The 23709-nt window shown below is 42.8% G+C and overlaps 2 protein-coding genes across 3 annotated transcripts; one reads left to right on the forward strand and one right to left on the reverse strand.

Moving 5' to 3' along the window:
• Positions 1–273: 273 nt before the first annotated feature.
• Positions 274–15484, reverse strand: brd1a (bromodomain containing 1a). 2 transcript variants are annotated; one of them, XM_079654001.1, is made up of 13 exons: positions 14865–15483; positions 12496–13900; positions 11628–11784; positions 11273–11404; positions 11003–11131; positions 8973–9285; positions 8214–8558; positions 6267–6875; positions 5805–5958; positions 5556–5689; positions 4552–4661; positions 3443–3597; positions 274–1928 (listed from the first exon to the last, which is right to left on the reverse strand). In XM_079654001.1, exons 2-13 carry the CDS (start codon positions 13881–13883, stop codon positions 1745–1747), a joined length of 3810 nt encoding a protein of 1269 aa, XP_079510127.1. In that variant the 5' UTR covers positions 13884–13900; positions 14865–15483; the 3' UTR covers positions 274–1744. The 2 variants fall into 2 exon arrangements, with proteins under 2 accessions (XP_079510127.1, XP_079510128.1); XM_079654002.1 differs by lacking the exons at positions 274–1928; positions 3443–3597 and having other exon boundaries at positions 4645–4974; positions 14865–15484.
• Positions 15485–16499: 1015 nt separating this feature from the next.
• zbed4 (zinc finger, BED-type containing 4) lies at positions 16500–23702 on the forward strand. Its single transcript, XM_079654003.1, has 2 exons — positions 16500–16718; positions 18909–23702. Exon 2 carries the CDS (start codon positions 19102–19104, stop codon positions 22861–22863), a length of 3762 nt encoding a protein of 1253 aa, XP_079510129.1. The 5' UTR covers positions 16500–16718; positions 18909–19101; the 3' UTR covers positions 22864–23702.
• The last annotated feature ends 7 nt before the right edge of the window (positions 23703–23709 follow it).

The following is a 23709-nucleotide window of genomic DNA, read 5'->3' on the forward strand; positions in this document are numbered from 1 at the left end:
TATTACATAGCTGGCAACTTCTACAGAATTTAAGTGGACAATTATCAACTGAGTAGATGAGCAGGGTACGGTGCCATATTGCAGGTGGTAGGTTGAATTATTGTCCGCCCCTTTGCCAACAGTGAAAGACTTTCAGACCTTTTCAGAGGCATTGAGGAGAATGTCCAGTCCCTCTTATGCCACAGATACACACTACAGGAAATGGAAAACCTTAAAAAGCACAATAGGACATTTTTAATCCTTGACTGTCACACAAAACAACAGAAGCATGTGTTCATATTTGTATCTTTTATGTTTTGCTAGGAAAGAAAAGTCCAGGCAATTTTTAATATGACCTGATTAAAAAACTACTACAGTTAAGTATAAAATGAAATATACCAAAATGACCCAATGCTACCCAGAGAAACAGTATAAAATGAAATGTCTTGAAGTACATCAACAAAAAAAATGTTAAAAAAGTACAAAATAAAAAAGAAGGCAAGTATCCATCACAAAATGTGCCACTTTACCACAATCAGTTTGCAACGTCATTCCTTGGATATAAAGTAATGCAAATACTTTACAATAAGTTATCGCAGGAGCGTCTCCCTACGAGCACAGCAAGAACCGAGTAACAGTCAAATGTATCACATAAAAAATACTATTTTTTCCTTTTTGGCAACAATTTCACACAGAACATTTCAGCGAAAAAACTTCTGGGTAGCAACATTTTTGGTTTCTTGAGAACAATTTACGGGTCGAGGACTTCAGACTGCCTGTATGAGCTTTAGAGACTTACACACTGTATAACCGTGTATTCAAATCATATAAATATATATGAACAAAAATATACTAGAACTATTTTCCATACAAAAGAGGATTAATGCCAAATGGAAGTTTACGATTATAAACTTCAATAACTTAAAAAGGGAATACTTTCATACTTTTAAGAAACATTATATTTTAGCCCTAATCTCCTTAATATTAAGGCTTTGTTTGTCCTTCTTGTTGTTCAAACAGCAAAATAGCCTTCTCGTGTGAAGAATGCATCAAGTATAAATACAAAAAAAACTCCTGTACAGTACCCACTGATGTCAAAACTACAAAATAAGTTAGTGTCAGGCAACTGTACACATTATTTACAGTTTAAATACAAAGGAAGGAGCAGTATGAACATGCAACATAACGTGAGCTTTGGCGACAACTAAAAAAGTTTTCATATAGGCAGGAAATGTATGTTTTTATCCACTTTAACTCATAAACCAGCTACAAGATGCTAATTTTTAAATAACATGATTGGCTACCTGCCAAATAAAATCACGGACCGATAAGCAGAGATTTAATCCGTGTAACCTTTTTGTCTTACAATTTTGGTAAGGCTACTGACATGTTTGTGTTGAAATGATTAAAGAGTGAGGAAGGTGAGGGTTGGACATAAAGAGCTTAAGCACAGCCTGCAGGTGGAAAGGACAGAAACACATTCATTTGAGCAGCAGCCGTATCCCATCGGCACATGGTGGGAGTGTGTGTGAGGAGGAGGAGGAGGAGGAGGAGGAATGGATGAGGAGGAGACACCGCCTGTTGCAGCGGGTGCCCAGTAAACATTAGAGGAAAAGGAGGCATTTGGTACAGGAGAGGTACGTGTGTGTGTGTGTGTGTGTGTGTGTGTGTGTGTGTGTGTGTGTGTGTGTGTGTGTGTGTGTGTGTGTGTGTGTGTGTGTGTGTGTGTGTGTGTGTGTGTGTGTGTGTGTGTGTCAGAGTATCATCAGTCCACGTCACTGAGGTCGCTGACGGGCTCGTCCTGCACGATGCTCAGGTGGTTCATGGCGCGGCTGTAGGCGATCTGGACAGCCTTGCGTATGCTGGACGTGCGTCCCTCCATCATTTTGATTTTGTCTATGGTTTTGTCCATGCCCAGTGGAACCATCTTGGATCTAGGGAGCCACTGCCTGAGGGGGGGGGGAAGACAGAATGGGTATTAAAACACCAAGGGTTGAATGGAGTTTGAAGTTGTTAATCTTTCATTTCAGGTGAGAAAACAGAATAACAGCCATCCTTTGTGTTACTATATTTTTGACAGATTTTGCACAACTTAAACATTTGACGAAAAAACCACTGCAGCCCAAAAGTTGATCCAGTTTTGATGTTGCAATAACAGTTTATTAACGTCTGACCTTTAATATTTAGCTGAGATGTTTGAGATGATTTTTTATTTAATAGAAATCAGTTATTTATTTGAATAAAATAACAAAGATGGAGGTTAAAATCACAGTAAATTCTGCAACCCCAGTTCTTTGTGTTCAACCAAAAACAGTTTAAAGGAGAGGTGTCATGGCCATTTCCGGTGATCATAATTCCATTGTTGAGGTCTACTAAAATAGAAAAATACTTTCCAAACTCACATTGGTTTCGCAAACAGCATCTCTGTAAAGTATGTGTATTCAGCAGTATTCACTTTCTCCACTAAACGGCTCGCTGCAGCTCCCCCCTCCCCCCCCCTCCCTGTGAGCCCAGTGTGCTCTGATTGGTCGGTACGTTGTGAATCGCGCTGAGCTCCGTGGAGGTGTTGTTTCCTTGTTTAGCGATACACAGCGAAACACAGCCAAACTCAACCTGAACACACACAAAGTCACAGCCGAAATAAAAACAATAAGTGTGGCTTGATATTGAGTAAGAAAAAGGTGGATAAACGCTGTGAGAATGGGTCTGCAGAGAGAATTTCGCCGTGATCCCAACTGTCTGTTATCAGCCTGCAGCCAGGGAGGAGAAATCAGCAGAGCTGCATGCACTGAGTGTGTGTGTGAGGAAGTCCGTGGATTGGTCAGTTTGGACCAATCAGCGGGGGCTTAACGTAACGGCTCCACGGATTGGCCCATTTAGTTCCGGGTACATGCTTTATTAAGCACGTACCCGGAAGAATCAAATGGATGATGACGTTTCACCAACGAGGCGTTTTGGGGAGGTATTTTCTGTGTTAGAGTTTTACTCGCTACAGGGTGTACTTTGAGGGTTTTGACTCTGCAGACCGTTTACATGCAGAAAACCCTTCATAACACAGAAGGGGACGGGTAATAACCGGAAAAGCATGACATGTCACCTAGTAGTGCAACGAACACTTGCAGATTCCAGCTTTTCAAATGTGAGGATATACAGTTTTTTTTTTTTTGGGGTTTGAACTTTTGACTAAACAAAACAAGCGTAGGTAAACATTGGCTTTAAGAGACTGTTCCCTCTTAGATGTGGAATATTCTCAGTAGCAGATTAAAAGACATGGCTGTTAAAGATTGAAAAACATTCAGGGGGAATCCAGGTGACTTTATTCCCCGGAGCCATTTGTTGTCTCTAGACAAATAATGAGACATGGCCACGAGAGAATAATGACGGGCCTGCGGACACGTTGACAGCTTTTCCCTGGCGGAGAGCAGCGTGAGCTTAAATCATCCCCGGTGACGGCGGCACTCACCAGCTGCGCTTGTTGTCGAAGAAGAGGACGAGGTAGAGTTTCTCTTCGGCTTTGTACTGCATCTGCTCTCCGATGCGGAGCACGTCCATGGGGGGCATGGGGATGGACACCCCGTTGTGCTGGCAGCCCACGCGCGGCATGTGGGGGTCGATGATCTACGCTCAGCAGGGGGAGGAGAGAGGGGAGGCCATTACACACATACTCATATAGAAAACATACATGCATTCATCAATCTGACATATCGTTGAATTCACACTGGATATACACAACGCAGTGTTGGAAAGTAACTAAGTACATTAAGTTAAATACTATACTGTACTATTTTATGCTGCTTCATAATTCTACTACATTTTGGAAGGAAACATTGTACTACATTTTTTTTTTTTGGGCTCAAACCTTCGCTCAAGCGCACTTTTTTTCCTTTTTCCTTAAGCCCCGCCTCAGATCTCCCACTCTTGGCTCAGTCATAAGAATGTAGAGGGAAAATAACTGGATTGGGCTTCTAGCGCATTTTACTACTTTTAATGCCTAATGATTTTAAATAAGTGCTTTCAAAGTGTTCGTGCTGGGTAGTTTATTTAGCTTTAAAAAATAAATATACTCCTATTTACAGACGTCTCTTTCCCAATGCAAGTCAAAGGGGAAAAGTCTCCCTGAAAAAGATCCTGATTCAAATCAGGGCTAAAAAACTTTCTCCCCTGCTGCTTTTCCAGAAGTCATCTAACTAGGTTTTATCCTTGCACCTATACAATGTGCATTTTCAACTACTTGTCTTTTATGAATTGTCCTTTTGTTTAATTTATTTTGTTTTCCATTATTATTCACATTTAGAATTTCCTTGGTATCTGGAATGTGCTCTATAAATAAACTAACCTCAACCTCTGCACAAACATGGCATTAGTTTCATAATGTCTCCTTTCATGCTAAGGTCAAATTAAACTGGCTAACAGTGCCATCTAGAGGGGGAATAGGAAAGGTCCGCCTTTAAAAGAACAGCTGCAGTAAACTTCTTTCGATGCCATAGTTATGTTATAATGTGAAGAGGTGACAAAAAAACGTTCGAGAAAGTAGTGATTGTCGCACTTTCTCTCCAAAGAAAAGTCACTCACCAAGGCAGGGTAAGAAGGGTATCCGCTACATTTGGCCCAGATTAGCTTCAGGGGTTCCAGTGCAACTGTTGCAGCACTAGCGGGCATCCAGATATTGCTGTTGCCAACCTCTGTAAGAGCGAGAACCACACATTAAAACACAAGAACACACTTTCAGAGCCGTGCAGGGGGGAAATGAAAGTGGGAAATTACGTTTTTTATTTCATTTCAAAGCCAGGGTGAATGACAGATATTACAATTTACCAGCCACTTTGAGCGTTTCATTAGCCAAACATGAATTTTAGATGAGGGGAAGGGAGTCCAGATGCTGACTGGTTACATGCCATGATGGCAGGCAGAGCGTCACCGGTCACTGCCAAAAGTCACCAATAGTTGGCGAGTAGCTCCTGTTCATTTCCAACCCTGTGTTTGTTTACCAGGTGTCTGCAAGTTATATCAAGTTTAAACTTTTAGGGACAATTATAACAAGTTAATGCTGAAGCTCAACAGGAACATTTTGATGGTGTTCAAGAGACACTTTAAGACATTTGAAAGTTTTACACAACCTACATAAATCTGTGAAAACACACAACTGTTTACCATACCAAAGCTTTTTTTAATATTCAAAGCTTCCATTATATATTTTCACAAAAGTCTACGGTCATTTTTTCGGCCACCCTAAAAAACAATCACATTTTAAATATATTTACTTAGTCTTTTTCTAATTCCATCAATTTGATTTGCTTATTATATCACTTGTCAGTTGTTTTCTTAATAACTACATTCCTTTAGAGAGTGAGAGAGCAAACAGTAAATACCAAACAAGAAGAATTATTCGGGCTCCGATTCAGGGACTCTTTACTTTCAAACTTGTCTGGCCGTAACATTTGAAATTACTTTTAGACCAATTCATATTTCCTTAAATCACCCTTATTAGAAATGGTGACTTAAACAGGTAGTTTGTAAACATAATGCTCCCCCCGCACACGCATACAGATCGGACACATTGAATGCAGTCTTCTTACCTGCAGCGATTCGTGCAGCTTTTGCAAAGTTCCCTGTTTCGATACAGGCGATTAACTCGCTCTTATCGTCCACAGTGTTTCTCCGGACCAAGGCGGGTTTCCCTTTCCCACATTTAGGAAGACTGAGAATAGTGCTGGAAACACAGAAAAGACACGCATGATACATTTGAAAGCCAAGATTACAAAGTATGTCTTACAATGAATCGTATCTCCAGCTTTAGCCGTATTTGAATGTAGACTCTGTGTCACCTGGTGCTGCCTGGCAGGCTGCTACAGGAGGAGATGGAGGACTCGGAGGCGCAGCGTCGCCGGGGCTCCACGGCTCGGCTGGCTCTGCTCGACTCCTCCAGCTCCTGCTCCTGCTCCTCCTCCACCTCCACCTCCAGAAACCCGCTAGTTAAGCCTGAGAGGAGACAAGGCACAACCGAATAAAAACAAAATCACATCCCAATACAAAAATGTACAAGGAAACGGATGTAGAAGAGTAAACAAGTGTGTGTTGTTGTGTTGATGTGCTTTATTAGCTGTACTTGTAAGTTTTGGGATTCCACATTTTGTATTTTGGGCCTAAGAGCCTTAAAGAAATGTCGTTTCAATTCTAACATATGGTGACTCAAAGAAATTGCAGACTATAAGGCACTTTGACACATTAAAACATAACAAGTGTTATTCAGTCTTTTTTGTTCTGTGTTTTTGGGGAACTCTTCGTACCGGTATCAGGGCGTTTCATCGGGCACTTTCCTTTGGCGCCTCCCGCCTCTACCTGCTCCCTGCTGCGCCTCCTCTTCTTGCTGTGGAGCAGCGTCTCCAGCCTGGGTATGACCACCGACAGGAAGGATTTGGAGCCCAGCTCTTCAACGTCATCCTCCTCCTCTTCCTCCTCCTCTTCTTCCTCCTCCTCCTGCTGCTGCTGCTGCTGCTGCTGCTGCTGCTCGGCCCTTTTTCTGTCGCCGTTCTCCTCCTCCTCGCTCCTCGGGAGTTTGCGTGGGCTGGTGGTCTTCGATTTGCGGAAGAGCACGGCGGTCCGGCGGTTCACCGTGCCCGTGGGCTCTGCGACCGTCGACGTGGCAACAACGCTCACGTCTCCGTCCAGCAGCGAGCTGTGGAGTCGGCCGTGGGAGTGTCCGTTGAGGCGCGGGGCGGAACAGAGGAGGTCTGGGAGTTCCCTGTCGAACTTGAGGCGTTTGCTGTGAGGCTTTTCTTCACGATCCGGGGCGGAGTCTATTGGTTTGAGGGTGGGGGGCCCCGGGTCTGAGTCTGACTGGATGTGGTGGGGGATTGAGTCCGAAGGCTCCAGTTTCGGAGGAAGAGACTTATCTCCTGTAGGGGAGAGGGAGAAAGCAGTTTAGTTCTGACTATACGGAAAACAGTACTCAAACATGAAGTGAGTAATAAAGGGGCCCTAATATGATCTTTGGGGTTCTCCCTTTCCTGCAGTGAGTCATAGATTTGTATGCCTGTAAACGCCAGAGGGAGTTTCTCTCCCACACTCCCCCCCCCCTGCCTGAAGCATCTCTAGTGTAGTCTTTTGTTTACTTCAGTAACATATTAACATCACTATGTAACACTTGTGCTTCCATGGCTGGCGCTCCAACACATTCTACGTGATAGGCTAAGGGGCGGCACAAAATATAGAGCTTTTTGAACATGAAAGCATGGAAACATGTCACAGTAGAGGCACAAAATACATAGATGAACCTGAAAATTAGCATTATATGTCCCCTTCAAGTACAATACATATTTGTAATGTCACAGTTATTATTAATTAGGCATTACAATTTTTTTTCTTTGTATTTTCGGTGCAGTTTATCCGTTTTTTTCTAATTTATATTCATACAATCCCCTTCTCTTTTGTCCTCATTACTATGGAATTTAATAAACGTTATCATGGTAAAGGATTAGCTTTGCAGAGGAGCATAATGAAATTGTTGGCCTACTTTTTGGAATAAAAATCTAAATGCTATGCATAAATAGTCAAAACACTACAATAAAAGTCGAGTCATGACAGAGGCAAAAGATATGACCTATGGTATAAAGCTATTACCTACAGTAAAGTGCTGCAACACCCACACTTTGTCCTTGCAGAAATGCTGACACGGCACATTTTCAATGGCGTTTAGGTCTATCATAAAAGTAAAACAAGGCGTTATTTAGCATAACACTGAGGCACTTACATGAAGCGAAAATGAGAGGAAAATGAATATTTATTTCCTTTTTCCCCCTTTACCTCGTGAGCAAGCTATCTTCCACAGATGTAAAGTGACTCAGCAAGTGTGCACTTTAAGAGGCCAGCGCAGCATACTAAAAAGGTATTGCATTATGGCCATGTTTAGACATTTTTATAAATGATTCTTGTTTGATGATATGGACAACGTTGATTCTATGATTTGGACTTTGGAGTTAATAAAAAAGGTTTGAACATTTTGAACAAATGTCAGTTCAAAAATATTGAAACTGTGTGAATTATCTGGTAAAACTGGTGTTTTTTGGGCAGAAAAACCTGCAGTTGTTCCACTGGCAATGAACTCCAGGTTTTTTACAACCCATTCCCGTCAAAAAGATACCATTTATTGGCTTCAGTCTATTCAGGACAAGTGAATATCACAGAGCATGGCGTCAAGCAGAAAAATGACCAATCTAAAGCCAATCCATACGTACCCTCATCATCTGGAAAGTGCCCATTGGCCTTCGATGTCTCCTCTTTAGGTTTACTCAACTCTGGGTGGGAGGCGGTTGATGACGCTGATGTGGAGGGGGTTGTGGAGGAGGAAGAAGAGTGGTGGTGATGGTGGTGATGATAGTGATGGTGGTGGGAGGGCAGGACCCTCTTCAGGCTCATTTCATTGCGCACATCGTTGATGGTCTTCTTGAGCAGCTTTAAGCGCTTGCTGCGGGAGGGGCTGGACTTCATGGCACAGGTCAGGTCAAACTTCTCCAACAGTTGCTGCAGCTGCTTGTCTGGAGACAGATGCATCCGATTGGCTGGTACTAGTAGGCGGTCAACTGAAGGAGGAGATTGAAACATGTGGTTGTCAATTTTGCACAGGAAGATTCCTAACCAACCTGTATAACCTGGAAGTACATAAGTGGCAGTTAATACAAGAGCTGTTTGAGTCCTTTGGATGATAGGGAAGTAGCTACAAGACACTAGACCATCCTTTATGGACATAATGGACCCACAATACCTTGCGTCTGCAACATTTCAATTCAAGCACCATTAGGTCATTCACGAAACACATCGCTTGTGACTAAGAAATGTGGGGTTTATTAGCATTCTATTTTATTTTGTGACGTATTTCAGTGCTTGTATGTTTTAAACTTTCAAGTGACGTTTAACAGCGTTTACTGAAATGTGTGGGAATTATTACATTATTTTAAACATGTTTGAATGGTACGTCAAAGTGACATTTGTCTTACCGTCCTCCCAGGAAAAGGATCTTTCTGCTTTGATTTCCGGAGCTTCCTGTAGGTGCATGCCACTTTCCGAGTCGAAGCCGATCATCTCCACGTCTCTCCGGGCCTTCCTCAGCAGGGACCCGCCCTGGTCTCGGAGGCGAACGGCCGCCCGGTAGAAATAAGTGTCCTTTGAGTTGTATTTCATGCAATTATCCACAATGAGGTTGAAGTCGTTCTCAAACTGCTCAAAGTTATTGTAGGCCTGAGCGTCGATGCGCTGCCTCATGGTGGAGAAGTCCATCGGGTGCTTGATGTGGGAGGGGTAGTCAGGCACCTACAGGAAACAGCAGATACAATGGAATTATTTCATATTTACTTTGAACAGATATCATTGTGTGTTGCATATCTACCAACCGTTCTTGATCAAATAGGATTATTTTAGCATCTAAAAAGGCGAGTGAAGGTTTATTTGATTGTCAGTCAAATAAGACTTCCTGCTTTTATCTGATATCTGTTAGAGGCTAAGATAGGCATTTTTCCATAAATATAAATTTTCTACACCATAAAATGAATTAAAGAGGCCCTTTTATGACGCACAAGTCAGAGAAACCCCAAAGAGCATAATAAGGCCCCTTGAATGAATTTAGAAAACAATCATTAGATCTTTTGATATGAAAGAATATCCTTATTTGCAGTCAGTATCTAAAGTGATTCATGACAGCATGACTGTAGTAAATCATGTTACTCTGTTGGTTCATTCTCTTTAGCAACAGCAAATAAAATACTTTTAGGCAAAACCAATATTATTCCAGATTATTACAAAGTCTTTAAACTGTAACGTCTATGCAGATGATAAGTCTTTCTTTCAAGCTCAGTAACTACTAGTAACCTAAGAGATTCAAGATATGTATCGTCATATGCAGAGTAAACAGACAGTTACACCGTACAATGAAAATCTTACTTTGCTAGTCCACCCTACGCGAGTAAAATACAGGAATATAAAAATAAATAAATACTTAGAAAAAACAAATATGTTTGGCACACGGCAACAGCAGCATTAAAGGGCACATAAAGATATTAAATAGTTGTATTGCACGTGGTTCACGAGGCCTCCCGAGACAAAAGCAGCGCCCAACGTGGGGCTCGAACCCACGACCCTGAGATTAAGAGTCTCATGCTCTACCGACTGAGCTAGCCGGGCATGAGAGTGACAGGAAACATCCCCCTTCTTCTCCCCTCACTATCTGCCAGTGGACCTTACTCTTGAGTTACACATTCCACACAACAGGAAGTCACATTGCTCAAGACTGTCGACACCAGGAGAAGGGGGCTGATTTATAACCACTACGATCCGAGCCTGTGACAGGGAGCGAGCGGTTGACTGAGCGTGGTGTGTTCAAATGCAATGAACGGGAAAGAAAAGGTTAATAAGTGGTGGTTGTTTTTTACTTTGTGTGTCAGGGCTTTTGGATATTAAACTCCACAAAAATAGTTTGAATTAAGTAATTGTTGGCGTGGCTTGCAATTGTTTTAAAAACATCTCTGAAGTAGTTATCTAGAAAAACACGTAAAACCTGATTGTGTTGAGCTCTGAACCAGTGAGTCCAGTTTAGAGCTTTACCAAACAGGAAGGCTCTGACTGGCCATTGTAGTTACAAATCTGGATTGGAAACCTCTTAAAAAGTTAATCATAGCTGCAGTGACTTTCTTCTTTTGCTTACAATACAGATCTCTATCTCACATGCCTGATTAGCCAACACAAAGTGCTGCTATTGCCAACAAGTAAGGTGAAGCCCCATGCCACAACACTACAATTGCACACAATTAACAACATAACAGTATCCGAGATAAGTAGATCAAGATAACGCCAAAAAACTCAAATGCTCTCTCGAGAATTACAAGGAAAACAATTGTTTAGCTGTTTATTTCTCTCCGCCTTGTTCCTGTTCTTCCTTAGGTTCAATTGTTTGGGAGCATGTGTGGCATCCAAAAAGAAAACACAATCAAATAATACGTTCAAACTCAGCAAGAGAACTTAAAAACGTGTTTACCTCGCTGATGTCGACCGGCTGGGTGAAGATCTTGGCCTGGTCTTTTGTCTGGAGCTGGTCCAATAGCCCTTGGAGCAAAATACTGAACGGACACAACTGGATCTCTAGAAGGCTCTCCTGCAGTTTAATCTACAAACCAGCACAGAGGGAAACCGTAAGAAGGTTTTTCCATGTATTTGACAGAATGTAATCAGAACACAAGTGAAGTCCCAGTCCCACCTGGAGAATCTCAAGGAATGTATCCTAATAAATAAATAAATGTCTATATACCTCCTCCCTCTTCATCTTCTCCCTCTTGCGGATCAGCTCCAGCAGCAGCCGCGCTCTCTCCAGGTCGTGTCGGAGACGATGCCACTCCTTCAGCTGCTCCTTCAGCGCCCTGCTCTCCTCCTCATTCTGCTTCTGGAAAGTATAATAAGAATACAGACATTCAGACCAATGGCTGTCAACTTGAATAACATCTGAGGGTTTCTCTCACATTTCTTTACGGCAAACGGCTACATAAGCATGAAGACACACAACACCTTGTTGAGAGCATGCAAGTCAAGTTTCTAAAAACTACACATAGATACAAATCGAAATGAAAACTGATAGTCTCCTGTGTTTGACTGAGAGATAAACAAACCGGTTGCGTATTCTTCTGAGACTGCATGCTCGTCTGGAGGCGTCTGATGAGGGGGAGCCCGTTCCTGGATTGCCTCTTTAGTGTCCAGTAATTTAGGGCCAGCTCCACAAAAGCTTTTTTCTTCTGAACTGACACCTGGTTGAGAATGGTTTGTAACCTAGGGGAGCCAGGGAGATAGGTATTAGAAGGAGAGATACCAACAGCTGGCACACTTCAAAAGGCTTCTAGGCTTCTTGAAGGATTATGCAAGCCAAGAATAATACAGCGGCTTGTTACACACGTGGTTGCGTTTTCTTTTTTAATTAACAGCCACAAACAAGCTTTAACCTGAATTTGACTGACACTCGACGCAGAGCAAATGCATGCCAGCAGATCACTGAAGCTTCTATTTCCGAAGGCAAACATTTGTCTCGTGCTCAAACCCCACAACAGCCAATGTTTGTATATCAACAGCAGACTGTCTTATCAGTGTCCTTGAGAAAAAAAAGAAAAACCCTCCCTATATCACCACTCCTGGCATCAAAGCACTAAAACACAACATAATAACCATCATTAAAAAAGGGGCTGATTTTCAGGTTCATATTTGTTTTTGTGTCTTATCTGTGACATGTCTACATGCTTTAATGATATGTTTCTCATACTGCCTGTGCTGCCTGTCTGTAATTAGAGCCCAGTCTGAGAAGCGTGAGTGTTACACAGTGATGTCACGGAAGTAAACAAAATATACCAACTATTGGCGTTTCAGTCAGAGGGCAGTATGTGGGAGGAAAACTCCCTCTGGAACTTATAAAAACAATATAACATGACAGGAAAGGGAAACCCCCAAAAAGCATGAAAGGGCCCCTTTAATAAAACTTTTAAAGCACACCTGTGAGCGGGAAACGTAGGCACAGCAGCAGGAGTCACAGCTTCACTCTCAGCTTCAGACTCAGGCTTCTTACTCTTCTTCTTTCCTTTAGTCGATCCTTTCCCAGCACCTCTCCCTCTGTCCACTTTCTTACATAGTCCGTTTTTGGGTTTGGCCTCATTGTAGATTGTTAGAGGCCTCCTCACACACCCGTTTGGTGTGTGCGCTCCACAGTATGCCGTCTTCTTCACCGAGAACGTGGGCTCCCCAGTGTCCGTCACCTCCTTGATCGGCTCCATCTTCATAAAGAGGCCAGCCCTTTGGGCGCAGCTGACATGGAAGGCGGTGTAACAGTTGGCTTTGTGGCACTGGATGCACGCCCCCACACCTTTCTCCTTGCAGAGGTAGCAGGTGAGCTTCCAGCGGGCGGGAGGAATGTGGCTGACACCGTCTATGGGTTCGATGAAGGTGGTGTTGGTGAAGCCGACCTCAGGGACCCAGAGGGCGCACACCACGTGGCCCCAGCGCTCGTCTACTGTCTTTTTCAGTGCTCCCCCCTTATTAGGACAGAGGATACAGTCTGAAGGCTGGGTGGGTACCTGAAGACAGTGTCTGCAAAGCCACTGGCCCTCAGGAATATACGGCACACCGTAACATTCCTGGTGCACGGCCACGTTGCACATGTCGCAAAACAGAATAGCGTTGCTGTTGTGACACTCTCCGTCCATGCAGATGCAGCAGACGGCGTCCTCGTCAATGGGAGCGTGCTTCTCACCGCCTTGGTCCAAACTCTCCAAGTGCAACTCTTTCTCAAAGCGATCGACGAGAAACTCAAAGACGTTGTGAGAGACCTGACTGACCCCTTCGCTTTTCCGTTTCTCGTTCACCAAATCCAACCAGGCATAATCCTCCTCGTCCATGTCGTACTCCGTGTCCTCGTCCAGCTCTTCCTCTGTCTTCTCTGTGTATTTATAAAAGGCGGATGAGCGCTTAGGAACTGCTGGAAGATTATATTCCACCGTACGAAATTTAGGCTCATTGAGTTTTGGACCGGTATTGGCAGCAGGCTGATGTCCACCTCCATGTCCAGGACTGCTGATGCCCAGCGCAGCGTTTCTCTTCTCCTGGTTGTTTTTTAACCGGACAGACCTCAGGAGGACCTGCTGCGGTTTCTCAGCATTCTCCTTATTGCTGGTGCACTCCATCATCTCCTGCACCATGGGGTCATCATCTGAGATCACGTCCAGCTGGTCGTATATGCTGATTCGGTGGAGGCGGCCATCGAGATCGAACTCCACCATGCTCTGCGCCTGGGCGTACGTCAGGATCTGCTTGTTGGGGGAAGGCATGATGGGAGACGACGGCCTCTGCGGCACCGCAACCCGGTGCTGCCGAGCTTTCTTCTTCATCTTGGTTCTCCGTGTTGCTGTGGAGAAAGAGTGAGGAGATATGGTTAGAGATCTGCACGTATTCATTGAAATGGTATAAAAAAAAAAGGGGTTAGAGATGGTGGATTTTTAACAAGGAGCTACCTTTCAGGGGTAAGGGAAAACATTAACCTTTATCATTTACTCATGAAGTATTCTGGGCTTAAAGCGCTTAATTATTTGACATACACCTCCATTTCCTTTGCTATAAAACATTGTTAATGGTTTTAAAAGCTGTAGTTGTTTTTGTATATATATACACAGGCTTTCCATCAGCACTAAATCAGGCTGTCAAAAATATTAGGTAACCCTGCAAGTAAAATAACAAATAGACCAGGAAAAATACATTCTACACTCGCATTACAACTTTTCTCGTAGCGAAAATGTAGCTATTTTAAACTAAGAGATACAGTATTCTCCTTTAATGCAAAACTCTATGGACCAAACCACAGAAAAGTGAAACATGTTTAATTTAAAAGCATTATACCTAAAGATTAGCAGCTGACTTGTAGAGCAAAAGTCAATGCTATAAAAAGTAAAGCTTCGAGCTGCAGGGACCTTATGTTGTGGATTGTAACGTTAGTAGACAGCTGTACGTTACACTTTTGTCAATGAGCTGAGGCATTTAAATGCGGTGGGAGGCGGCCACACAGGGCACTTTAAACATGACTGCCCAGGAGTTAGTGCTTGCCCATTTGGTGCAGAGAGGAAACTGCCTTTTACACTAACGCCTCACAAAGTAGCCAAGTTGCTAACAATAACATTAGCTACCCTGCTAACTAGCTAGAGGAGCTAGCCAGCAGGCAAATGGCGTCAAACAAAACAAGAGACCTTTAAAACGTCTCCTAATTCATACCGAATGTGTGACATAAAAACACATTTTGCACATGCACTGAATGCTTTCTAGTCGTTATAACACATAGCACAGAAAAGCACATGAAGCAGCACTAAAGAAGAACATACCTCGGATTCACGAACAGTTTTGCTAGTTGAGGAAGACGGTAGCTAGCCAGCAGCCTTACAAAGCAATGGCGATACGGCCTGCTAAGTGGCTCTAATTCCGTACACAGTGTTCTCATCCAACGATACTGGGGTTGCTATTAAAATAAGAAACACGCCTGCATGGTGCCTGAGGGGTTTCGGTGTTCAATGCAACAGAGAACACACAATTAGTAGCTTTGTGGACCATTCATAGGCTAGAGAAACTCGCTAGCCACAGGAGCAAATAGCAGCACCACGGACGGCTCATCCCCCAACACAACAATGCGTTTCACCAGACAACTCCCACCCGCACGCAATACTCTACGTGTGACGCTGGAGGTCATGTCGGTGGTGACTCGTAGATTTCACACAAAAGCCCATCTGTCACAAGATCAATGCATGGCCTTTTGTCGATCCTCGCTAGAGCTATACACAGACAAAGCAGAGCATAACACTGTGTGAGTAAAAGCTCTCTCTGTGTGTATGTGGCTCTGTAAAATGATATCCAGTTAATATTACTTTCCCACTGGTTTTCCTGTCAGTCATGCAACCAGTTATTGATTCAGCATGTCTCCTCTAGTCTCACAGAGGACAGTCATGAGGACGCAGGCAGAGAAACACACAGAACATGTCTTTGCCCCACCCTGGTGACCGGTTTTCACACAGCTCTATCCCAGAAAGCCAGTTGGTTTAGTTCAGTTACCGCATTATAGTCAATGAAATCCCATATATTACTGTATACTATAGAGTAGACTGTACTCAAAATGTTCCTATTTTAACTTCGAGCTCGTTGTCCCAGAATGACCGTGAATGCAACACAGTGGAGAATGTATTCATTGAGCATTAATCATATAGCAGTACTAGTAACATGCATATGTGGTCGATGTTTTTTTGTTTGTTTTTTTGTTTGTTTATTTTAAACTCACAATTTTGGTTCTCTATTTTTTTCGAAAAGCAATTAAATTGGACTTCTTTAATTTAGCTACTTTTCCAAAATCTACATGGCTTGGTAAAGAATAACACTGCATTTTTGTCATTATTTGCTTGTATTATTAATTTCAGTACATGTCACTTTAAAATGTTTGAAATGTTAATAAGTTCACAATTTAGAATAATAATACACTTGATTTATATTGTGCCTTTCCTGCTAGATGCAGTCCAAAGTGCTTTACAGAGCAATAGATACATAAACATAACAATGAGTAAAAATAAAGAGTAAGGAACTTACTATAAAAATATTCCGTGTCTCCTCGATTCAATTAATTAATTAATACTAAAAGCCACTTAGTGTGTCATTTTAATATTTGATAATGTACCTTAATGAGTGGAAAGATAAATTAAGAACATGTTTTCTATTCTTTTTTTATTCAAGAACATATATGAACAACATCATATCTTTTGTATTGAAAAAAGGTCACATCAGGGGTAGACATAACAAATGACATAAAATAAATAAAGTAAAAAAGAAAAATATTGTTTTGTTAAATACTCAAATCGATTTGATTGCCTTTTTATTCATAATGTTTTTAATGGTGCCACTATATTGTTTTAATTCATTGTAAAACAATCTCTAAATTTGATTTGGAGTCAGCCCAAGAACATGTTTTATGTGACATATATCTGAAATGTATGACCTCCCCCCCCCTTCACCCAGTGACATCACTAAACATGTTCCTTCCGTCCGACGCTGTGTGGAGCTGCTCCGGCCGAACGTGAACTGCTAGCAAACCAGGAGACAAAAGCAACAAAGTGAACCCCCCCTCCGGATCAATCAAATGTGTCATATTTAACTGTTTAGGAGCCGAAACCTGGAGATCACACCGATCACACTTCACAGTGAGTATCCTGAGAGCATTGTACATGTGTGAGGGGGGTTTAAAGCGGGCGGGACGTCGTGGGGAGAGCTGGCCTGATTCGGATCCCGTGCGGTTCGTGTGTTGCTGGGTTCTGCCTCGCCAGGTTAGCTAGTGTGTCCTGTGTGTGGCCTAGCTGGCAGCTAACCAGTTAGCGGACGTGGTGTGGTCCGAACTGTACTAAATGTGTCATTACAACGTTAATAAGATACTTATAGAAGTTGTTTTGTCTTTTTTTGTTTTGTCTTACAAACCCATGTGACAGTAGTGCTGAGCCCGTGTGTTGTTTTTGTGTGTTTATTAGCCTTTAGCTAAGTGGGTTAGCACCAAGATAGCCACCGTGGTGTTTACTGATGATGTAGCTTAAGCTAACTGTGTTTTGTTATATGGTTATAAAGGTTTATTAGCATGAGGTTCGCACATGTTTCAGGATTTATGTTAGCTGTGGTTCAATGAGAGTTCACGTAAAGCCGGCAGTGGGCTAAATAACCATTTACAACTTAATGTGTAGCGTAAAGATGGAAGCTAGTCAGCGTTGGCTATTTTCTGCTGTCCTCTCGTATCTTCCTGACTAGACGAGCACTCTAGCCAACCCGGAAAACTGCCTGTCACTAGGAAGTGGCTAAAAAAAATGTTTAATGCCCTTTTAAGTCAAACCCTATTTAATCGATGATACAATTGTTTATGCTGTTCCCATTCATGATTTAGGATTCTTTGTAATCGTTTATTAGTAACGGTTTGACTGCATTTGTGTAAGACTTATTTACTTTGGCTAACGTTAATACTTACTGACATAAGGAAAATACTCTTATGTCAAATGTGCATGCAGTGCAAAGTGAGGCACTGGTTGTTCATAACCACATTTGACCTGTGGTGCACATGATCAAGGTACAGAGAGATGTGTAACAAAGTACACATCAGATACCAGTTCATTATGTACGCTTAACCAAAACTAATGCAGTCTTGTGCAATTTAACAACACTTTCAGGAGGAATACATTGTAGACTTGTTTTTCTTTTAACTGGATTGCCTTTTATTGAGGTGTTTTATATAATTGTGTCACCCCCATTTATTAAAAGTGAGTGTAGAATATTTATTTTAAAACATATTTTCTATTACAGTTTTAACAAAAGAGTATTCTAACCTTTGTTAAGGCTATGGGTATTCTATACTTTTTTAGCTAATACACTGATATACGAGCAATTTAACATTATTTTGGTATATTTAAATATGTATTGACATTTGTCATTCTCAGGATTATTTTTTAAACATTGTGGTGCTTATAATGCATTTATTGTCTTAAGATACTAATGTTATCTCCGAATAAGACTCACACAGTTCTGTTTAACAACCTGATATACTGCATAACTGTTTTTTCCCATTCATTCCTAAATATATGCTATCAGCTGCTAGAGTGGTTTAAAGTTGAAGATGTATGCAGGGTTTAGCTATACCATTGACATTTATACATAATCAAATGTGATACGAAATGAGTTACTGTTGTTGGATAAAAACTGAACACTCTAATTCTACAGTATACATATTGCTAATATTCCTGTGCTGGTTAGCATTATTAATCCACTACATTGTATAACGTTTGCATACAGTTAAAAAAGGATGACGAGAGATTATCACATGTGTGGGGAGAGTAAGCACCAGTTATTATAATTCAGAAGGCTTCCCGAATTGTGCAACAGTTTTTTTTCAGGTAGCTTGAAGAGGTGTTCCTGATCTTTATAAGTGTTTTGGATTTGCATATGTTAGCTGTGAGTCAAAACCTGAAAAGGCTCATGGAGGTGGGGGACCTGCAAGTTTATTTACATTGCCTCTCAGCAACAACATAGCATTATGTCCGGGCAGTGCTTGTCAACTTGCAAATTCAAACATTCCCATGTGTATTTGCACAACGTTGCTTTCAAAGGAAAAAACAAAAGGTCAATAAAAGCTGCGTTTTATGGAACGTGATTTTGGAGCAGGAGCTGTTACTGTTATTGCACCACACCATAGCAGCTGAGCCTTGTATGAATGGTCTGTTAAAATGTTTTAAGAAATAAGGGGAAAGTAAAATGACATTAACTTTATTTCGCAGAATATCTTTATCAGCTGTTTTTTGGAGTCGTCTTCTTACTTGAGACTACACTTTGACAATTGTTTTTCATCTTTCCCTCTCTAGGTTGTGTGTGGAGAGATGGGACTACTTCAGTCATAAATGGAGAGGGACACGCAGGCACTCTGTGTCCCGGTCAGCAACACGCTCATAACAACACCGGCTTGAGAGCTGCAGTGTCGATGACTACACCTGCAAAAAGTGACTACATTTGACAAAGCAGACCTGACTGTTCTAGCAAAACCCTTGGGCTGCTGCCATGGATGGGGAGGAAGAGGTGTCTCCCATGAGTGAGGATGTGGTCAGTGAACCCAATGGCACCACGGAAAGTAAAAAGAGAGAGGCCAAAGGGACCTGCCTGAAAATTGAAGGCCAGGATGGCTACGTGTTCAAGTCCTACAGCATCAAGCCTCATGAGGCTGCTGATGCAAAGTCACCTGCAAGCTCTTTAACACTGGATAAAGACCCTCCACAATCTCCCCCTTTATCTCCTCAGGATGACAAACTGTTGGAGTCAGACAAAGCAAGTGAGACTGATCCAGCTTCTCCCACTCTTTCAAACAAATGCCTAAACACTGAATCTGAGGAGAATACGGAGAAGGAAAATGGGGATGAAGCAAGTCAACATATCAAAGAGGAGATTGTGGACACAAATGGAATGGAGGATGAAACCCAAGATGACGAAAGGCTAGGATTCGGCAGCTCTGTTGGCCCTTTTGTAACTAGAGATGGTGACGATTACAGTAATTTACTAAATGGATACACAAGCACCCTTTATGATGTTGCCATGGACGCTGTCACTCAGAGCCTTCTGTCATCTATGAGGAGTAATAACAACCCTAGGAAGAAATCCCCTGCATGGAATCATTTTTGCATATCACCACGAGACAGTACCAAAGCAATCTGTTTATACTGCATGAAAGAGTTCAGTCGGGGCAAGAACGAGAAAGACCTCAGCACGAGTTGTTTAATGAGGCACGTGCGAAGGGCTCACCCCACTGTGCTTTTACAAGACGGAGCAGACGCATCCTCAAATAATCTCACCAGCTCCCTCTCCTCATCTTTGATACCTCCATCCCCAAACTCACCAAAAAACGGAGACTTGACTAATTCTTCTGCCTCAAAGAACACTTCACCGTCCACCTCCTCAGCTGATAACTCAGACCTGTCATCCAAAGAAGTGTTACCCAAAGTCGAACCAAAACTAGAACCGCTTGCCAACACTGATACCATTTTTAGCTCGCTCTCATCCTCACATTCCAATGAAAACAACCTTGAAAACATGTCCGACAGTGGGCCTGATCGCCTCCCCGGGACCCCAAAAAGCTCAAGTTCCCGCCGGAGGTCAGCTGTATGGAAACACTTCTACCTGTCGCCTGCTGACAGTTCCAAAGCTGTATGCATCCATTGCATGAATGAATTCAGTAGGGGGAAAAATGGGAAGGATCTCGGGACAAGCTGTCTTATCCGTCACATGTGGAGGGCCCACAAAGAGGTTGTCATTGAGGAAAATGGACAGGGCAATCACATTCCCCCACCCTACACAAACCCACCCTCACTACTGTCCCGCACACAACTACAGGATCCTCTAGACATAAAAAAAGAATCACCCCTTCTTCCATCCTCGCCAGAAACCATATCAGATGAATTACCCCAAAGCATGGATGAAAGCATGGACATCAAAGAGGAATCTGATGAGGTGATGAATCTTTCAGGGCAGGAGTCGTCTGTCAATCTCTTCTTCAAAACTCAGCAGGAGGACCCACCCCTAACCTCCTCGCCATGCGACCTCTCTGAGGGCCCGAGTGTCACTCAGGATCATTCCGTTTTCCAGCAAAACAAAAAGATCATGAAACGGGTGAAATCAGAAGTGTGGCACCATTTTATAGTGTCACCAATTGACCAGTTGAAAGCACTGTGCCGTTACTGTCCATGCGTCATCAGCCGGGGGAAACGGGGCGACTTTGGTACAAGTTGTCTGATGAGGCATCTAATGAGACGCCACCCAGACGTTCTCAAAAACCAAAAAAGCACAGATGAGAAGGATTCCTCTCCTCACCCCTACACTAATCTCACCACGACAGACGCAGTTTCAACCAAAGAAACTGAGAGCCCCGCCAGCGAGAAGAAGCCACAAACACTGCCCGGTTTCAGTAAAAAGACGTCAAAACTGTGGAACCATTTCTCCATTTCACCTACTGACCCCACAAAGGTGATTTGTTTGCACTGTGGCCGCACAATTAGCAGAGGCAAAAAGACTACTAACCTCGGCACAAGCTGCCTCTTCAGGCACATGCAAAGGTTTCATGGACATATTCTTGAAAGTAAAAATGCTATCTCAGGTGAAGTGCCGTCTGCTGAAATTAATGTCAAACAAGAGCTCATGGACACTTCTGTTTATGAAACGGAACAGAACCTTGAAAGGTTTGATGAACACCACCCGGTTGCCAAAAAAATCACCAAACTTATCGCAGAAATGCTCGCACTGGATCTTCAGCCATCAGCTATGGTGGAGAACGCTGGACTAAACCGACTACTAGAGTACCTCCAGCCTCAGTATTCTCTACCAACTTCTTCTTACTTTACCAGCACTGCCATACCAGATATGTATGAAAGGGTGAAGGAAGTTGTGCTGACCCACCTGAAGGAGGCCGAAGGTGGTGTGGTCCACTTCACAACTAGTATTTGGGTCAGCAGTCAGACACGGGAATACCTGACCCTTACTGCCCACTGGGCGACTTACGAGTCAAGCGTCAGACCGCAGGGTCAGGACTTCCACTGCTCGGCTCTCCTAAGTGTCTCCCAAATAGACTGTGATCAAGATATGCATGACATCCCAAAGCAGCTGGAGTATCTGTGGGATTCTTGGGTCACCTCGTCAGGGCTGAAAAAGGGGTTCACTGTAACGGATAACAACACCATCAGAAACACCTTGGAGGACCATGGACATGTCGCCATGCAGTGTTTCGGACACACTATTGACCTCATTGTTAGCGAAGCCATAAAGAGCCAGAGAATGGTTCAGAACCTTCTGAGTATCGCACGGAAGATCTGTGAACGGGTGCACCGCTCAGCAAAGGCCAAGGAGAAGCTGGCCGAGTTGCAGAGGGCCCACGAGCTGCCAGAGAACCAACTCATTCAGGACGTTCCTTCCAAATGGAGGACTTCCTTCTTCATGCTGGAGCGGCTTGTAGAACAGAAGAAAGCCATAGACGAGATGTCGATCGAGTGCAATTTCAGGGAAATGATCAGCTGCGATCAGTGGGAGGTGATGCTGTCGGTCTGCAATGCACTGAAACCTTTCGAGGTCGCCTGCAGGGAGATGAGCAACCGCACTGCCACTCTGGGACAAGTGATACCACTCATCCACATCCTCAACAGAAAGATAGACCTGCTGTTTGACGAAACGGTGGGCATAGACAACATGCTAATGTCTCTAAAGGAAGCCATGGTGAGCAAAATGTCCACAACACTGCACGACCCACGATACACCTGGGCCACCATGCTGGACCCAAGATACAAGACTTCGTTGTTCACAGAGGAAGAAGCAGAGCAATGTAAACAAGATCTGATCGGCGAGATGGAGTCATCCTCTTCTACCTCAGTCGGGGTAAAGCCTCTGCTGCCAAACGGCTGTAACGAGGCCCCTGCTTCAGCCAACGCCCCCCACCAAAACAAGGACAACCTCTGGTCTCTAATGGCGGACATCCGACAAAAGATCAAACACGAGGAGAAGCCAAGGTCCTCTGAGCTGGCAGTGCTGGAGTACCTCGAGGAAGACATACTCGATCAAAGCTGTGACCCCCTCGACTATTGGAACCTGAAAAAGTTCCCGTGGCCCGATCTTGCCAAAGTAGCCGCCCGTTACGTGGGCTGCCCCCCAAGCATCGTCCCGTCGGAGACACTGTTCAGCACCGCTAGTGTCAACTGTGCCCTAAATCAGCCCAGGCCTTTACTGGAAAACATGGAGGGGTTGCTGTTCCTCAAAGTCAACCTCCCGTTGATTTATTTTCAGTACTGATTATTGTCGAGCATTAACTTGAAAACCCTTTATCAAGGACCAAGTTGCATAGCTGTGAAAGGGTTTATTTTTCCTGTTGGGCTTAATGTAAAATATCGATTTATACACTGATTGATTCTCACTGCAATGGCCAGATGTTGAGGTTTTATTTTATTCTGTGTACTACTGTTAAAACACTTTTGTGATGAAAAGTCTCAGTGAAAAGTGTATCAGGGAGGGAGGGTTTTTCTAGCTGTAGGGGTTGGTGAATTTGTGTGTGCTTGTAAATCAATGTTTTTTGCGTTTTTCTGTGTCTACTCTCTCCTTGTGCCTTATCCAAAAACTACTTCAGGTCAAAATGCTGTAAATATTTTTGTTAAATTACTCTGATCACGTCAGGATGCTTTTTTTTGATTACTGTGTATTAAAAGATAGATGCGGAGTTGTGTTCTGATTGAAAACATGGCCCAAAAATAAATGCTGTGACTGAAAGATGTTTAAGTTAATGTTATTTAATTTTCATTGTGAATTTGTGGCTCATGGTACTGTCATTTAGAAATAGACTTTTTCTTTTTTTTTACTTGCTGAAATGTTTTTTTTTCTTTTTACAAGATCATGTATAATATTGCTGTATTTTTCAGAATAACACGTTTGTTTGAAATACACGATGGGTCTCTTAAGCACAATTTAAGTTTATGTCCAGGGGATTAAATTATGGGTTTATTATTAAGTAAGACAATGTACTGTACATTTTTATATGAAATTACTTCTGAACCTAATTTGATAAATGTTTTAGCATTGAGACTGGAACCATGTACATTTTGTGGTCATTTTTAAATAAAGGTTTTCCTTATGCAAAATCGCAGG

The sequence above is a fragment of the Notothenia rossii genome (assembly GCF_949606895.1).
Source record: "Notothenia rossii genome assembly, chromosome: 10".
NCBI classification, from domain to species: Eukaryota; Metazoa; Chordata; class Actinopteri; order Perciformes; family Nototheniidae; genus Notothenia; species Notothenia rossii.

Bases quoted from the DNA above. Each gene is read 5' to 3' on its own strand.
- brd1a (XM_079654001.1), bottom strand. From the start codon at position 13,883: ATGAAGAAGAAAGCTCGGCAGCACCGGGTTGCGGTGCCGCAGAGGCCG. The intron at 11,132-11,272 runs GTATATAGACAT...GCTGGTTTGTAG, and splicing joins AGAAGATGAAGAGGGAGGAG to ATTAAACTGCAGGAGAGCCT. The intron at 8,559-8,972 runs GTAAGACAAATG...CTCCTCCTTCAG, and splicing joins ATCCTTTTCCTGGGAGGACG to TTGACCGCCTACTAGTACCA.
- zbed4 (XM_079654003.1), top strand. From the start codon at position 19,102: ATGGATGGGGAGGAAGAGGTGTCTCCCATGAGTGAGGATGTGGTCAGT.